At 44.5% G+C, this 18717-nt stretch overlaps 1 protein-coding gene across 2 annotated transcripts in view; it reads left to right on the top strand.

Annotated features, from left to right (window-relative positions):
• The window catches only part of stai (stathmin), a 134041-nt gene that overhangs the window by 18845 nt on the left and 96479 nt on the right, over window positions 1–18717 (top strand). Inside the window, exon 2 of one of the 2 annotated variants that reach the window (XM_067145358.2) lies at window positions 16480–16565. In XM_067145358.2, the coding sequence (XP_067001459.1) occupies window positions 16544–16565 (22 nt within the window). In that variant the 5' untranslated portion in view covers window positions 16480–16543. Of the gene's footprint in view, window positions 1–16476; window positions 16566–18717 lie in introns of both variants that reach the window. The other variant, XM_067145359.2, reaches the window with a different exon arrangement.

The raw sequence follows: 18717 nt of genomic DNA, 5'->3' as shown, positions 1-18717 counted from the left end.
TTACATTGACCATTGTTTGTTGTGATGTTCTTTTTCTCTTATGCTGCAACTGAACTCCGATAGATGGGTTTACTGCTGTGTACCAAGTATAACAGCCTGACTGAATATAGGCGGTAAATAGCTGGGGAGTTAGAAAATGTTTTTCTATAGCATGCCATTCCTCTAGTTCATACACTTTCTGATACTGCTGGTGATTCTTCGTAGTATTCCACCTGTTCGATCCCTAATCCAATGTGCTGTTGCGAATGAGCAACCTTGTTTGCTTACACTGGGTACAATTTTTCAGGATTTGCATTAAAATGGGTTTATTTAGATCATTGTTTAGAGTTGTTGACGAATATGGTATCAGATTTCTTGTAACACCCATCGTTTTATGAAATTGCGTAATTTTTCTGTGTTAACATTCATGCGTAACGACGTGCACTGATTGATAAAAATATTATGACTGATGGCAGGCAAGCAGGCCTACCATTACAATGAAAATTCCCTAACCCAGTCTTCATGTGAGAAAAGACGTTTGGTGACTTCCTGTCGCGTTTCTCGGGTAACGTTAAGAGCTATGCAATTTAATACATTAGGTAATTTTAGTTCTAAACTTGTGAAAAATATTGTTCAAAAGTGTGTCGTGCTTCAATATATGCTCTGTTAAGACTTACCATTGCCTGTCATACATGTTCAGAGATCTTGGGCATGTATTGTAGTAAGTATGCAGCTGCAAGCACCCGAGCAACGATCTCTTCTTCTCGTACACACTCTTGTCTGGTCTAACTGAACGAAAACGTACTGCGTGTTTTGTCACAGCAGCGATATGTAATATTGATGGTTTTGAAGATGGTTCGTGATGTGTGTTACTGTAGGTGTGTCCTAGTTCTTGAACCATGGGCAATGGTTGAGTGGCCTGGTAAGTGGTCCTGAGAGTTGGGATGCCAGTTGTTATGGAATGGGAGTGGGCATCTTGGACATATTCTAAGTCATGGCCCTCCTTGTGCTTAGGCAGCTAGGACTACACAATCCATCGTGGTCCCTAACCCGTTAGAGGAGAGATTCCCACTGGGACTATGTGTAAGTAGGGTAGCATTCTGCTTCACAGAATTTCCTGAGCCCAGAACATTTTGAGCAGACCTTGGACCTATTGGAGTAACAGTCCCACTTCCATTTGACAGGAGAGGGGACTCCTTGGAAACAACTTGGTGAATGAAATGGAATTGGATGGGGAGCTTATGGAAGAAATAAAGTAGAACTGGCTGAGTCAGCAAAGTTGATTCATCTGGATGTGTTAGGAAATATAGAGATTTTAAAGTGTTCTTGACCTGTGTTAAAAAGGGAAGGACAGTGTGGGGTGTGACTGTTCATCAGGAATACTATTCTATGCCACATAGTTTCTGTTAGACATTTAAATGAGCAAATGATATGGGTAGATTTGATAGTTGGAATTGTCTCAGTGTATTCACCATGTGGGGGTGCAGATGAGGAAGTTCATACATTTTATGAAGCACTGAGTGATAATCATAGTCAGCAAGGATAGGATAGTGCTAGTGGGCGATTTCAATTTAGGGAGTTGGAAATAGAACTGAAGTATATGGGAAGGGGATGGTTAAATGTGGGGAAGATATGGAGGCTAATCAGAATTGGAAGCATTTACTTGACTTTAGTGCTAGTATGGGATTAGCAGTTACGAATATATTCTTCAACCATGAGGGTATTCACCGCTACACATGCAAAGATAGGACTGCCAGATCCATTAAAGAAAGACTATATCATACTCGACTTTGAGTTCAGAAAATCTGTTAGAAATGTGGGGGTCTTCTGAGAATTTTTTGACTATACAGACCACTATCTGATCTTTAGTGGTCTAGGATAGAGAAAGTGAAATCTGTCTGCAGATGAATAAGGGTAGAAAATCTCCAGGATAGAAAATTAGACAGAAGTACTTGGACACGATTAGTGAAAAGTTCCAAACAGTACACAGGTTCAGGATATAGGAAGAGAGTGAGTGGCATATGGGGATGCTGTAGTAGAAATAGCAAGGGAATGCCTAGGAATAACTGTGTGTAAAGATGGGGAAAAAGCAAACATCATGGTAGAATGATATGAGGGCAGCTTGTAAAGGTAAAAAAGGCATATCAGAAATAGCACCAAACAAGGACTGATGCAGAAAGGGAACTGTACGTAGCATCATGTTTTGGGTAAATCAGGTGAACTTTTAATAGATCCTGGGGGATCACTGCAGAGGTGGAAGGAATGTTTTGAAAATCTTGTCAGCGTAAAGGGAAATCTTTCTGGTGACGTAAACAACCAAGCTCGTGGGGAGAACAATGATGATGGTTAAATAACACTCGAGGAAGTGAAAAAGTATGGTAAATGAACTCCATTGTCATAACGCAGCAGGAATAGATGAAATTAGACCTGAAATGGTGAAATAAAGTGGGAAGGCAGGGATGGAATGGCATGGAATGTTAATAAGGTACCTTCTGATTAGTTGAAGGCAGTAATTGTACCCATCTGTAAGAAAAAGCAGGAAAAATTGCAACAACCATCAAGGTATTTCATTGATTAGTGTACCAGCAAGGTGTTCACTGGCGTTTTGGAAAGGGGGGAGGGGGGTGTGACCAGTGGTTGAGGGGAAAGTTGGATGAAAACCAGCGTGGTTTCAGACAACAGAGGGGCTGTCAGGACCAGATTTTCAGTACATGCCAGATGATTGAAAAATTCTACAAGAGGAATAAACAGATTTGTTTTGTAGATCTAGAGAAGGCATATGAGGAGAGTCACGACGGAAAAGATGTCCAAATTGTCATTGTTACTAGAAAACGCTGCTTGGGGATGAGCCTCTTTATGTGTGAGACTACGCTCGAATGCCCGACGGTGACCCCGAGAATTCAGTTAGGTGGGAGCGCCATGTACCCGCGCGGTAGTATCAGCCTGACAACGCAGGTCCCCACACAGCCGAATGCCAGGACATATTATTATTGGTTTAATATTTAAAAGAAAAATACTTCTCACTCTGTACACGCTATGGGGTACATGCTATTGCGGGTGATTTGAGGAAGGGAGTGCTAGAGCTCATTGCCTCAGTCATTCCGTATCGGACCGCGGGCAGTATCTGCTACGACCAACTGGATATTGCCTTTTGGCTACAGAGGCCCCGGATCGGTGTGGGTTGCATTCGGGGAGGATGCTTTCGGGCATGGCTTCGAAACGTCTTCAGCCTGTCCAGGGTGGTTCCTCACCCAAGTCTTTAACTTTTGATTCTCTGAGGGGTTCAACCGCCTGGGATCATGCGCAGCGTGAAGTTATGAGAACCAGCTTCCCTAGGTTCCTGGTTGCTACCAGAACTGATGGGAATTACTTAAAGCTGGTGAAGTCTATTTTGTTTAGTAGACACATAGTTGTCTACGGCGAATTGGAAGACCTGATTAAAATGCGCTACGGTAGTGTGTTCAAACGTGCACTGCCGTGCAAGCAGGTCGGTTGCTCAAGTGTGACCACTTTGGCGAAATCCCCGTCAAAGTGGAAGAGTACAAAATCTTGAATCTGGTTCGTGGATTTAACTTCCACAGCGATCTCATCTTGAAAACTGACGATAGTTGAGGGAAGAAATGAAGCACCGTGGCGTGACACGCCCGGCGCATTATGCGCAAAGTCAACGGCGAAGACGTTGCCACGGGTGCGTTCATTGTCTCCTTCAAATTGTCTGTGTTACCAGAAAATGTCAAGGTAACATTATCGCTGCGATATGAGACCGTACATTCTGCCTCACATGCGCTGCTATCAGTGCCAGAAGTTCGAATCCGTCTGAGTGTGGTCATGAGGCGGAAGAGTGCACCCCTCTTTACAGGTACACTAAGTGCCTTGGTCTGCATTCTCCTCGGGATCGGAACTGTCCGGTATATCTGAGTGAGAAGTAGTTCCAGATCAAGACCCTGGGTGGACTATCCTCTCAGAAAGTACGCGGTAAATTCAATTCTATGAATGCACCTGCCAGGACACGACTGCAGCATGTTAGCTGAGAGTCATCCAGGTTCGTCGTTTACTTCAATTTCTGTGAAGATCGCTGCGCCCACGGCCCAACCTTCGACCACAAAGAAGCCTGTGCTGGCTGGGACTCCTAAGCCGGCACAGCAGGGGAAGACTAAGTCTTCAAGTCTTCTACCCCCAAGGGTTCTGCGAAGGCGAAGGCCGCACCCAAGCCGGCGGAGGCAGCATCGTCGACCGGGTTTTGGAATCTTACCTCCTAGCCCGTCTAAACCAGAAAAGAAGGCGAGGAAGAGGGACACCCTTACCAGGCGCTCACGCACTACTCCTGCGGAAGGGAAATAGTCTTCGATCGGGAGGATATGCATCAGCGCCAGCAGGTACCCCCGTTTCAAAACCTGAGCGCTCTCCTCGTAGGAGGAAATCCCGCCCTCAATATGTTGATGTTTAGGTTCAAAAGCGTCTCGCAGCTTATAACCTAACACTTTCTTTTTAGTCCACATTATGACATTGTTACATTGTGGTTATGACTGGCATTGTACTGAGCTGCGCCAGCCAGTAAGTTCGCGGCGAGTATAGTCTGTATTCAAGAAACAAATCTCACACCAGGTCGTCATACGATCTTGAGAATTTTTAGGCTATACTCGACAGAACGAGATTATGCCAACCGGGCTTCCGACGGAGTTAGCATTTTTGTTCCCTCTGCCTACCGCGAAAAGGTTCCCCTAAGAACCCAGCTGGAGGCAGCAGCGGTAGGTACGTGTTTCGTTGCCTGTCATAGCGACAGTTTGTAATGTTTGTCCATCAGCTGGCCTCTTAATTAAGTAATTAATTAATTTATTTATTTACTCGTGCCAGAAGCGTACTTAATCATGCAGTTAAAAATAAAATAATGAAACTATTTACAAAAATTAACAGACAAAGGAAATTGACCAAATTTACTGTGCATCTAGATGGTGTTTTTCCAAAACGGAGCCACATCTAGGGCGTTGTCATCAGCAAGCATTAAATCTTGCTCTGAGCATGAACATGGGCAGAGAGGACATAGATACTTATGGTTCTCTGTTTGTTCTTCACCACTGTAATTGACCTTATAGATCAGCTCCCAACTCCATTCCTCTTATTGGGTGACGTTAACGCCCATCACCCATTATGGGGCTCTAAAATGCCTCGCCCCAGAGGAAGGGAGATGGAAAGATTGAGAGCTGGAGTTATTCATTTTGAATACGGGAGAACAACGCATTTTAGCGTCGCGCACGCCACATTCTCTCGCATTGACGTTAGCCTGTGCAGCAGAGCTCGTTCCCTTGTTTTGGTGGGATAAACATTGTGACCTCTGTGATTGTCACCATTTCCCTATTATTCTTACTTCGTTGAAACAAATCTATCGAGGCTCGTTCCCGATGGATTCTCAAACGTTCTGATCGACCAAAGTTCAGATCACTGGCTATCTTTAACGATATGAATAGCGGGAGCGTAGACGACTAGATAACGTATATCACACAAGTTATTCTTGCTGCTATTGAGGAGTCCATTCAATCCTTTGACACTCTTCGACAAAAACCCGTTCTGTGGTGGAACGAAGAAATTTGCAGCAACTAAAAGAACGACGTCGCGTTCATAAACGCTATCGTAGGTAGCCTACTGTGGCCAACTTGGTAACATTTAAAAAAACTCCGCGCTAAGGCGCGAGTTATTTCCCAGTAAGAAAGCTTCATGGGAAATATGTGTCATCTATTACGTCACATACACCGTCATCTCATGTGTGTGCTAAACTTCTGCGTATTTTCGGAGTACAAGGACCATCCTTAATACCGGGAATTTCCATTGCAGGCAGTATCGTCATTGATACATCCACGGTTCATAACCATGCAGCAAGTCATTTCGCAGATGCATCCGATTCAGGGCATTACCATCGTGATTTCCTGGCTCTGAAGCGGGAGGCAGAACGTCACCATCTCACTTATGCCACCCAAGCTTCAGAGGACTATAATATGCTCTTTATGGAATGGGAATTCCGTAGCGCCTTGGCGCTTTGCGGGGATACGGCTCCCTGACCAGATGTAAACCAGGTGTTGAAACACCTCACTTGGGATAGCATCTTCACCTTGGGGTGTACAACCGAATCTGAGTAGAGTTTCCGTCACAGTGGCGAGAGGGAATAATAATTCCTGTCCTCAAGCCTGACAAAAATTCTAAGTATGCAGGAAGTTACAGACCTATTTGTCTTACTAACTGTATGTGTAAACTATTTGAGAGGATGGTGAATCGCCGACTTGTGTGATATTTGGGGAAAAGAGGATTTTTCGTCAGAGTACCAATGCAGTTTTCGAGCCGCCCGCTCCACCACTGACAACTTTGTACGCCTTGGGAGTTCTGGACGCATTCCTCCGTAAACAGCATTTGTTGGCAGTTTTCTTTGACTTAGAAAAGGCCCATGACACCACATTGCGATATGTCATCTTTTCAGTCCTGCATCAGTGGAGATTCCGAGGTAACTCGCCGGTTTTTATTGCGAATTTTTTGGGCCTTTGTCTATTCCGTGTCAGAGTAGGGAGGTTATATTCGCAATATCATGTTCAGGAAAATGGAGTCCCACAGGGATAGGTTCGCAGTGTCTCTGTTCGCGATTGTCATAAACGGTATTGTCACTGCTGCTGGTTCAGCAGTAGGCAGAGTACCATCGCTGTATGTAGACGATTATGCTCTGCATTATAGCTCGCAAAATATGGCAGTCGCAGAGCAACAATTACAGCAAGCTATTGGGAGAGTGGAACAGTGGACCTTTGAGCATGGCTTTCGGTTTTCAACTGCAAAGACATCTGTTGTTCACTTCTGCCGGAAGCGCACTTTCCACCTCCATCCTAAGCTATATTTAGGGTATGTCGCTCTTCCTGTAGTTAACACCAACTTCTTGGACTTCTTTTCGATAATTAATTATCGTGGAAGCCACACGTGCTTCATTTAAAAGCCAAGTGCGCCAAGAAGCTAAATATAATATTCTGAAGTTTCTTAGCGGCACCAATATTTTTTTTTTTTGGGGGGGGGCGGCGCACGATGTTATATAGGACACATATTTTATCTACTAGGTTATACTACGACAGACCGGGCGAGTTCGCCGTGCGCGTTGAGGCGCGCGGCTGTGAGCTTGCATCCGGGAGATAGTAGGTTCGAATCCCACTATCGGCAGCCCTGAAGATGGTTTTCCGTGGTTTCCCATTTTCACACCAGGCAAATGCTGGGGCTGTACCTTAATTAAGGCCACGGCCGCTTCCTTCCAACTCCTAGGCTTTTCCCATCCCATCGTCGCCATAAGACCTATCTGTGTCGGAGCGACGTAAAGCCCCTAGCAAAAAAAAAAAAAAAAAAAAAAAATACCACGACAGTGCAGCATATGGATTAGCAAGGCAAAGCGTCTTTGCTAAATTGAATAATATCCACCACAGCTGCGTTAGGTTGGCAACGGGAGCATTCCGTACATGCCCCATTGCTAGCCTGCTCGCTGAATCTAGTGTTCCACCTTTACACCTGTGGCGCTAACAAATATTACTGACCTATACTGCAAATTTGTGACAGGTGCCACTTCACCCAAGATTTCCCGGCGGATTCCAGAATGGAAACAGTCGGTTGTACACTGCGTATCCACGAGCAACACGGCTGGTTGGTATGCGCTTGAATAACAGTCGCAGATTGATGTACCTTCGGTTCCTTGTCTTGTCAGACGCCAAGTAGGGTACCTTCATGGATACTCCGACCGGAAATAATCGTGGATTTGTACACTGGGCCAAAAGAGAACACGGACCCTTCCATTTATCATACGCTCTTCTTGTCCGTTGTTGGCCGGTATCCAGATTCAGTAGTTGTTTATACAGATGGTCCGCGGGCAGAAGCGAAAGTAGGCTGTGCGTTTGTTGTCGACAGTAGCAGGTTTCTTTTTCCTCTCCCGGAGGCCTCTAGTGTGCACACAGCAGAGCTCTAAAACTTACGCTATCTTTGAAGATCTGCGGTACGCGGTGTCCAGGAACAGACTGAGTACAGACAGAGCTCGCTATAATCTATTCATGTATGATTCCCTCGGCACCCCCTGGTGCAGCGGATCCAGAGCGTGTTGTCCGGGTGTTGGGATGTTAGAAGCAGAATCACGTTCATGTGGCACCCAAGTCATATGGGTGTAGAGGGAAACGAGTTCGTTAGCTCATAGGGCTGCCATGGAGGGTGTCGCATTGCCTCCGTTGCCTTACAAGGTTCCAGCCAGTGATGTTCGCTCTCAGCCGAGACATTTGGTTATGTCCCATTGGGAGATGGAGCGGCAGGCCATCCCTCTCCGAAATAAGATGAGAGCGATAAAATGAACTACGAATGTGTGGAAGACTTCCCTTCGGGCTTCTCGTAGGAAAGCAGTGGCATTAGGTTGTCTTCGGATTGGCCGCGGTATAGCAACGCACTCTTACTTTAATACTGAAGGGAGAAGGACCACCGGTGTGTACTTGCGGCATTCATCTTACCTTGGTACACATCCTTACGGAGTGTGTGGACCTGGCCGATATGCGCCGTAGTCAAAAACTTTTGAGTACCATCTCCCACATCCAGGGAGACGACGAGCAGTCAGCAGTCCTCGTCATCCATTTTGTGAGGGATATTGGCTTGTTTTATCGTGTATACAGTGTATATTCTATGCTTTAAATTTAACTACGTTGACTCAGTTTTAGTTTTGTTTGTGTATTTTAATATGTTATTCTAACTTGTAATTCGATTTGAATAATATATATGACTGCACTTCAAAGCAGTGCCTTATTCTACCGTAATCTAGATTTTCTATAATTGTAAAAAGAGGCATTGTGAATTAGTTCCATTGATTATTATTTTAAATTCATAATAATTTTTCATCGTCATTCGGTACCATTAGGGGCTGATGACCTAGATGCTAAACTCCTTTAAACATCATCATCAACAACATAATCATTTTCACACCAAGCAAATGATGGGGCTCAACTTTAAAACAAGGCCACGGTCGTTTCCTTCCTACTCCTAGCTCTTTCCTGTCCCATCGTCGCCATAAGACCTATCTGTGTTAGTCCAGTCTGGATGCTGGTTGGATCCTCAAAAAGCACTACTGACGGTTATGTGGTTATAAGGAAACTGCAAACCTGTAGCGGTGCTGTAATGTGGCGTACCGTGATTGAACAATATTTCCATGTCGGCATTGATGGACTTCACAATAAAAATCTAAATTCATGAATATCTCTGCTATAGACTGTACGGTTAAAATGAACTGCCCTCGGGTCTGTCTCCAGATTTTCTAGTTTTTAAAATGGCAATGAATTTTGTTCATTTAAACTGTGGAGGTTGTTTACCAGTCTGAAACATGTCTCAAGCAGATATTGACAGTCAAACTCTAGCATTTTTCCCCACTGCAAAATTTTCAGGATGTATTGCATCAGAATGTGGATCTTTTTCAGTTGTGACACCCATGCGTGTTGTTTAACCTTAGTCTGCCGGGGCCTCAGTTATCCGCCTCATGACGTCACAGCGCGCAAAGCAGTGTGGGTAAATTCTCCGCTGAACGGGCGGGAGTGGTCTACCTTATAATAGTCTACTTATCTTGGGGCCCAAGTTTCTTAAACGGTTTTTAGTTCTGATAAGAACCTTGTATACACTGCATTCTGGTGTATCGTAGCCAGATCACTAGGATCGCTGTAGCTCGTTCATCGCCACGGGTATCACGCGGAGTGTTATTTTGGGGTTATACCTGCGGACGCAAGCAACTTAAACAGAAAATTTCCTTTCATCTCAAGTCAGTATATGGGGAAGATTGAACGAACGGAAGATAATGAAAATGAGACGATTTCAAAATTCACATTAGTAAAGTAACTAGGATGTGTGACTGAAGGAGGAATACACTGACTGACAGAGCAAATGCAACACCAAGAAGGAGTGGTTCGAAAGGGATGAAAGTTGGAGAAAAAACAGAGACGGCACGGACGAATAATTCATGTTTATTTCAAACCGATATGCAGGTTACACAATGCGCACGGCATCGACTCAGTAGGATGTAGGACCACCGCGAGCGGCGATGCACGCAGAAACACGTCAAGTTACCGAGTCAGTAAGAGTGCGGATGGTGTCCTGAGCGATGGTTCTCCATTCTCTGTCAACCATTTGCCACAGTTGGTCGTCCGTACGAGGCTGGGGCAGAGTTTGCAAACGGCGTCCAATGAGATCCCACACGTGTTCGATTGGTGAGAGATCCGGAGAATACGCTGGCCACGGAAGCATCTGTACACCTCGTAGAGCCTGTTGGGAGATGCGAGCAGTGTGTGGGCGGGCATTATCCTGCTGAAACAGAGCATTGGGCAGCCCCTGAAGGTACGGGAGTGCCACCGGCCGCAGCACATGCTGCACGTAGCGGTGGGCATTTAACGTGCCTTGAATACGCACTAGAGGTGACGTGGAATCATACGCAATAGCGCCCCAAACCATGATGCCGCGTTGTCAAGCGGTAGGGCGCTCCACAGTTACTGCCGGATTTGACCTTTCTCCACGCCGACGCCACACTCGTCTGCGGTGACTATCACTGACAGAACAGAAGCGTGACTCTCGGAGAACATGACGTTCCGCCATTCCCTCATCCAAGTCGCTCTAGCCCGGCACCATGCCAGGCGTGCACGTCTATGCTGTGGAGTCAATGGTAGTCTTCTGAGCGGACGCCGGGAGTGCAGGCCTCCTTCAACCAATCGACGGGAAATTGTTCTGGTCGATATTGGAACAGCTAGGGTGTCTTTCACATGCTGAAGAATGGCGGGTGACGAGGCATGCGGGGCTGCCACCGCTTGACGGCGGATGCGCCGATCCTCGCGTACTGACGTCACTCGGGCTGCGCCTGGACCCCTCGCACGTGCCACATGTCCCTGCGCCAACCATCTTCGCCACAGGTGCTGCACCGTGGACACATCCCTATGGGTATCGGCTGCGATTTGACGAAGCGACCAACCTGCCCTTCTCAGCCCGATCACCATACCCCTCGTAAAGTCGTCTGTCTGCTGGAAATGCCTCCGTTGACGGCGGCCTGGCATTCTTAGCTATACACGTGTCCTGTGGCACACGACAACACGTTCTACAATGACTGTCGGCTGAGAAATCACGGTACGAAGTGGGCCATTCGCCAACGCCGTGTCCCATTTATCTTTCGCTACGTGCGCAGCACAGCGGCGCATTTCACATCATGAGCATACCTCAGTGACGTCAGTCTACCCTGCAATTGGCATAAAGTTCTGACCACTCCTTCTTGGTGTTGCATTTGCTCTGTCAGTCAGTGTATAAACTGAAATATATAAACATCAGCCAAGTGTCGGTATGAAGTTGCTGCTCTAATTATTTATTTGAAGGGTCAAGGTAAAAGAGCAGGAGAGTCAATATTTTTAAAACTTGAGCAAAAACCTTTTTTTTTTTAAATTGTTGTGACATCAGTGTATTATTTTGATTTCCAGAAAAAAAAAAAAAAAAACAACAACTTGGGTTCACGAAACATGGAATCAGAGCTGTAGACATCGTGTTTGTCCCCAGAATATATAATTCCACAAAACCCTATCAAAGGCCACTTTTGAGTTTAAAAAAAATTAATAATGAAAAATCATAAGTCAAGTGGAACAGACCCGCATCATCTAGTCGTGAGGAATCTGACTGAAGAACTTGAGAGCATGAGAACTGCAAAACTTCATCAGACTTGGTATATCTTTGAATTTTTCTTTGGAAATCGGAGGAGACCTAGAATAAAGAACGGAAATATCTCAATGGATTGCGACAAACCGATGTTTTAGGAGACAAGTAATTTAAAAAAAGCTTAAACTTACCATTATAAGCTGGAGTGTGAAGTTCCAACAGCTCATCCTTCAATTGCCGACCGTGTCGTGGTGCCCTTATAATCCCCGTTTGCATTCCTCCGTAGTAAGTCGTGCGATACTGCAGCATACGGCTGTGGCTGAATTTTGGAAGGGCATTTTGCAGCGTATTTTGAGTCCAACATTGTCTTCCAGTGTAGCACCATTTATTGGGTAACGCTGACCACAGTCAAAAGTTTACATCTGGACGCTTTCACCATTTCTTTGAAATCTTCAGGTGTTTCCATCAAAGGTATTCCATAAGCCGACATTTTTATCGCACTCAAGTACGAATAGCCACGCACGGGGAATGCAAGTTTGATGTTTTTCAGGCCAGCAGTTTGGTTTGTGTTTACATAATGAAGCCGGCCCCTTGGTGTAGGGGTAGCGTGTCTGCCTCTCGCCCGGAGGCCCCGGGTTCGATTCCCGGCCAGGTCAGGGATTTTTCTCTCGACCTGAGGGCTGGTTCTAGGTCCACTCAGCCTACGTGAATAGAATTGAGGAGCTATCTGACGGTGAGATGGCGGCCCCGGTCTCGAAATCCCAGAATAACGGCCGAGAGGATGCGTCGTGCTGACCACACGGCCCCTCGTAATCTGCAGGCCTTCGGGCTGAGCAGCGGCCGCTGGGCAGGCCAAAGCCCTTTCCAGGGCGTTAAATGCCATGGGGGAGTATGGGGGGGGGGTTACATAATGAATGAAGCTGAAGATAGTATAGTTTTTATTTTGATCACCTGCGGAATCGCAGAAAATTGAGAGTTCTTCAGTGCCTCCATCCATGATGTGTGATGAAGTGAAACAAGAATGGGGTCACTTCATTCGGGCCTTTTTTTTGCAATACATTCTGGATAGATAGAAATAAATGATTGGGCCGTTACAAGAACATGGATATTGAACGAATGCATAGTCAGTTATCGTTCATAATAAAAGTAAACAGAACACACAAAGCATTCCGTGCTCTTAATCTGCCCCTGTAGGAAATTCATCCTAACTTTGACTGAGGAAAGAGATATTTAGCTCGCTTTAAAGTACGAGCTGCGATCTTTGGTCGCCTTTTGAGAGACATTACAGCTCACTGTTACCATCACTGCTTCACTCACATAATGATTCTTGTTCCTTATCCTCTTGGTACTATCTTAATTCATTTTCCTTCTCGGTGCCTTTCGCGATTTTACATCAGTGGAGAGGTATTTCGGTAAATCTGGAAAAATATCAGGCACCGCTCCTGGTTTTAATTTCCACCTTACACGAGAAAGGTCAACATTTTCACCGTTCACATCGAACAGTCTGCCTTTATAGGTTAATATGCCGAGAAATGCAGGTCACATTCTGCTTTCGGCAGACAATTGCTTATCTTTCCGCTGAATAACTTTCGTCCACTTCGCAAACAGATTACTTTATTTTGACGGTGTAAAAAAAATCGTCTAACGCCAGGCTCCCTTCCGTAACCCGATTTATAGCCAGGAACGTAACAGTACGACATGTTCTCGAAATAATAGAAAACTAGTTGATTGCACACACAAAGCACTGCACAGATATTAATGCGGACTTTGGTTAAATATAAAAAGCAAACAATTCCTTCGATAGCCATTAAAATTGTTACCTTGACTTAAGGCACGCAATTACCTTCGTCGACAATTTGGCGCACGTGTTGTTGCAGCTGGTTCGTTGCGACTGCAGCGCCACCAACGACAATGTTAAGAGAGCGGAGCGATCACACTATGGATTTAAGGTACCGGACGATCAGCGGCGCAACTTGTGAATAATTGCTCAATTCACATCCGAGGAATAGTCACGAGAGAGAGAGAGAGAGAATGGTGCCCTAAGACGAAGTTCTCCTTGCTCGTCTATTAAAAATGTAAAGCCGAACGGTTAGGAAAATGCGAAAACAGTGTCTATTTCTCGACTGACTAGAGGATTGATTATATTATACATTGGTTAACGATCTAACTGAGGGCTACAGTAATTCTTTCAGTTGTCGTCACATGTCGAAGTCATCTTACTAATTGATTGACTACATAAAATACAACAGGAAATGACACAGGACTAAAGAAGAGTTTCCCAGCAGAAGAAAAATGGGTCCCCACACTGGGGTAAGTCATGCCATAGTCGTTACTTTCTCATAATAAATGTTTTACAATTATCCGTAATTTTGAAAAAATATTGTTATTCGAATCCATCACAAATTATTTTAGTTACTCATTACTGACTCATTAACTCCTCTGAGGGCGTCAGGAAGGGCACCCGGTCGTAACAACTAGCTGCGACGATTCATCTCGCTTCATACCAGACCCGTAGAGAAACGGGACAAGGGGTGGACATAGGTCTACGTACTGTACGTACATACATTACTTATTCACGGTGTCATAGTTGCTGCGCGCTAACCAATTCTTCCGAACGAAATGTATTTAGAATAATTCTAATTATAAAAACATGAATGTTAGTTATTATAAAATTATTTCTGTAAAAATATTTACTTTGCGATGAAAATAATTTAGTAATACTAGTAACTAGTAGTAAATAAGGTAGGTAAAAACAAGCAACTTATGTTTATTGTACAACTTGTATTAATGTTAAGTATTCTCTCTTATAAAATACTGGGGGGGCGGGGGGAAACTTGTATCAGTAATATTAAAGATTTTCTAAACAAAACTTAAGGTCTACAAAAAGTTACTTGCTCTTCAATTTAGCCAATCCATCTGAGCTATAATTCACTAATATAGCAAGACAAAAAACCAATGGAACAAATTTAAATAATATATTTTTTTACAGCCCCAGCATTTGCCTAGTGTGAAAATTGGAAACCACGGAACTATCTCCCGAATGTAAGCGGATAGCTACGTGATTCAAACCGCACAGCTACTTGCTCGATCAGTATTCGACGGTCATATAGTTCTGCCATCTCCTTCCATTTGTTGTGCTAGTTTATTTGATATTTCCATGTTCATTAAAAGATCAAAATATGGCAGTGCACATGAACGAGTAAAATATTCACTCGACCACCAACAAGCTAATGAAATATCTCGGTGGAAAGCACAAGCTCAAGTGATATTCCGTATGCGCGCGCAGGTACATCGGGCGATTAGTTGCGCCACTAGTCGCCCACGGCTAATAGGCTACATTTACTGCAATGCCCTGTCAGGCAGTTGAGCAACTAAAAGTCGCCAGAGCAGTTGCCGGCTCAGATGACGGCCGGCAACTAGTTGCTCAATTGCGCCACTAGTCGCCCGCGGCTAATAGGCTCCATTTGATCCAATGGCAGTGACTCGCCAGAGCAACTAGTCGCCCACGGCTAATAGCGGCCTTACTTGCAAGAGGTCTGACGTTCCATACAGCTACATACCACAACGTCCTATTGCATTCGTCGGGTCGAGCACAGAGCTTTTTCCCCGCTACGATAGCTATATCTAATTCACTTGCTCATGCCATCAGTGTACATAACACACATCACACTACCAAACACACGATACTGAATACATCTCCTCATAGGGTTGGCGTCAGGGAGGGCATGTAGCCTTAAAACTGAGACAAATCCACGTGGCGTTGATCCCGTTCGAAAAAGGCCGGGAAAAAAGAATTAATCCCACTTACGTTAATTTAAATGCAACTTTTTGAAAAAAAAAAGTTTGCCTTCAAGAGTTGAGGTACTTAGACACTCGAAGACGAACCTGGAGGAGAGGTTGTGGGTAAATGAACGGAAGTAAAGACCGAAACAAACCCATGTAATGTAAGTTAAGCCCTCTGGGAAACATCTTTGCACGTCCAATGAGAAGATGACCTGCGACCATAATGGACCGCATGGTCTGATACTTGGTTGTTCTGACCCCAACGTGGCAGGTTCGATCTTGGCTCAATCCGGTGGTATTTGAAGGTGCTCACATCGTCAGCCTCGTGTCGGTAGATTTTCCGGCACCTCGGCGTCTCCGAAAACCGTAACATTAGTTAGTGGAACGGAAAGCAAATAACATTGTTGTTATAACGATACTCACACCGCCCATTTTAGGAACCACTGCCCTAGAATGACCAAGCCTCATTCGAAAGATTATAGTACCTGCGGGTGGTAGATTACTTTTACTACGCCGTCCTGTTAGTTTATCAGTGCTTCATGCCGATGTCTTGCATGCGTCCAGAAATCAGCCTGCGTTCATTGTGGTCAGCTTCCAGCCTGTAGGCTGGAAAGCATGTACTCGTATCAGTAAAACTGTCCATTTTAATAGTTGATTTCTATAAAAGAAAAATTAAGGATAAATGGGTAGTAATTTATATTTGGTGACCGTAATGTAATAGTTTGCCCCATTTGATTCATTTATTTCTTCCAGCCTGGCTATTGCCACCAATAACAACGAAATTAACATTTCGGATCTAATTCACTCTTATCAGGTCATGTGTGTTGGTGCGAGGTTGTATGAATGAGTTGTTAACGTGTGTGAATATCACTGGTAGTTCCATCCACTTGAAGGTAAAGTAGCAGGTTACGATACTGCAGGTGTGGAACAGCAGTGCGGGTATTCTTCAGCTGCTGTGGCCCCCTTACCCTCCTTGCTCTCACACCCGTCCTCCCGCCGCTCCCCTCAACTAGCCTAGGACACACACTGAATCGATTCTGTTCTCTCTCACTTTCCTAGCAGCATTCCGCAGACAGTCGCTGTTCGGAACCCCATAGACGAGATTCTACGTATCCCTGACTACAACATGGCTAATGTGAACGAGGAAGGTAGGTCAAACAATTTGCCTTGTTTTAAACTCATTGATGTGTATCATGGTCACGAATAATGTCGTCTAGAATTAGCGATGTTCACTCCATGAAGCTGTTCACGTTGTAGATTATTTCCGAATGTTATAACTTAAAGCGTTTTACTCTTAATTTACTTGCATATTCAGAGAAGTTGTTTTAAAGCACTTTTATAATTTAGGTGGAGGTTATTCCTGGCCATACTTAACACCTGACTTGGTTTTGTGTTTGTGTAATGAACCATGTTCTTTTCTTTATCCTTAGGTGTTTCTTGTTAAGTACTATTTTCATGAAGTGATGACCTACTAGAATTGTTGGAAGAAGCAGGGGACCGTATGTTCAATATTTGAATTACTGCTTTTGCAAAGTTTTATTTGTATGTTGGCTGGTATATTTGATACATCCGATCGGTTTTGTTTTCATGCAGTCGTCGCGTGTCCCCCCTGATAGTTCATTGACCTTACTACTTTAGCGTTCCTCATCGAGGTTGCGAGGTCCTTTTAAAGGCCATTTTTTTCTATCATTAGGAAATACCTGTCGCTATTACGTGGTGAGGAGCGATATCTTAATCGAAGGTCGCACATTTAGTCCCCACTCAAGCCAAGTGATCTTTTAAAGATATTGAACAAGGCAGTCCTACATTAGTAAATTTTCGGGAACATTAATTTCTTCGCCTCTGTGGCTCAGGCGGCAGCGCGCTGGCCTCTCACCGCTGGATACCGTGGTTAAAATCCGGTCACTCCATGTGAGATTTGTGCTGGACAAAGCGGAGGCAGGACAGGTTTTTCTCCGGGTACTCCGGTTTTCCCTGTCATCTTTCATTCCAGCAACACTCTCCAATATATCATTAATCATTGCCCCAGAGGAGTGCGACAAGCTTGTGCAACCGGCACATTTCCTGTCCGCGCCGCTAGATGGGGCTTCATTCATTCCATTCCTGATCCGGTCGAATGATTGGAAACAGGCTGTGGATTTTCATTTCATTAATTTCTTCGCCAGGACGAGATGTCAGTATCCTGATTTATGATCCTTAGAATTATTATTGTTGTTCTCGAATTTATTACCCTGTGGTTCGTCTTGTCTTCTGTAAAGGTGCCTTGGAACTTTACATCAGTAGTGAAGGGTTGTATTTTCGCGCATAGAAAGACGACATGGATCCATGGATAGGGTCAATTATCTGAAGGATTTCCTATCTTCAGTAATTTCGGGGATCATCAGTGCAAGTTTAGCCTCGCGTGGAGGCGCTCGGCATTAAATAGATGAGTTTTTCATGGCTACGTTGCGAAATGAACCGAGTTCTGCATTACCGGTACTTCCACTAATCGGGTATCGCACTTCCTCTTTAGCGTCCGACCTCCCGTGATCATTTCTACTCTTCCTATCCCAATGGCATTACTTTTGCATGGTAGAGAGAAGTTGACCCCTTTCTTTTTAACGGAAATGCTCTTTTTTTCCGCAGGTCAGAACTTTTCCTCTTTCAGTTAATGTTACTAGATGTGGGCGTTATTAGCGCAGTGGCTTAGGTGCCAGCTTACCGCCCGGACGGCCAATGTCAGAATCCCAGTCGATTCTGCGTTTAAATCTTCACGTGAAGTCACGTGGTGTCAGGAAGGGCGTCCGGCTTTAAACCTCCGGCAACAACCAAAATGAGCGTGGAAGGCTCCAGCGACGTGCTTAAGTTGACGGCGTAAGCTGAAGTCAGTTTAGATGTTGTTAAGCTTACTGTTTTGCTCTTAAAAACGACAAGCGCCATTATCTATGAGCAAACATTGTAGGGCAGGGAATTTAAATTGATCGTTAATTCTTATTTCATTTGAAGAAAGTGTAGAAAATAATCACATTGTCAGCCAGAAAAACTATCGTGCAGGACGAAGGCTGCCGACAGTTTGGACGGATTTTATAGGCTTTCTGAAACTATCTTTTCAGTTGGTTTCTCAGATGTCTAGAGCCAAGGGCATTTTTTCTTCGAGTAAGCAACTACAACTATATTAGGGATAGGTTAGTCGTATAACCACAGAATTCCTGGTCGATTTAATTATATTTTTCGCTGCAGAATCCATTTTTAAAATTAATTAAATTAAGTAAATAACTGTGCTGTCCCACAGGCGAGTTGTCGCGATGACTCACTTCCATA

This window comes from Anabrus simplex, chromosome 4 (genome assembly GCF_040414725.1).
Source record: "Anabrus simplex isolate iqAnaSimp1 chromosome 4, ASM4041472v1, whole genome shotgun sequence".
Taxonomy (NCBI): domain Eukaryota; kingdom Metazoa; phylum Arthropoda; class Insecta; order Orthoptera; family Tettigoniidae; genus Anabrus; species Anabrus simplex.
The sequence above is the reverse complement of the archived record's forward strand: the minus strand, read 5'-3'. Positions and strand labels throughout refer to the sequence as shown.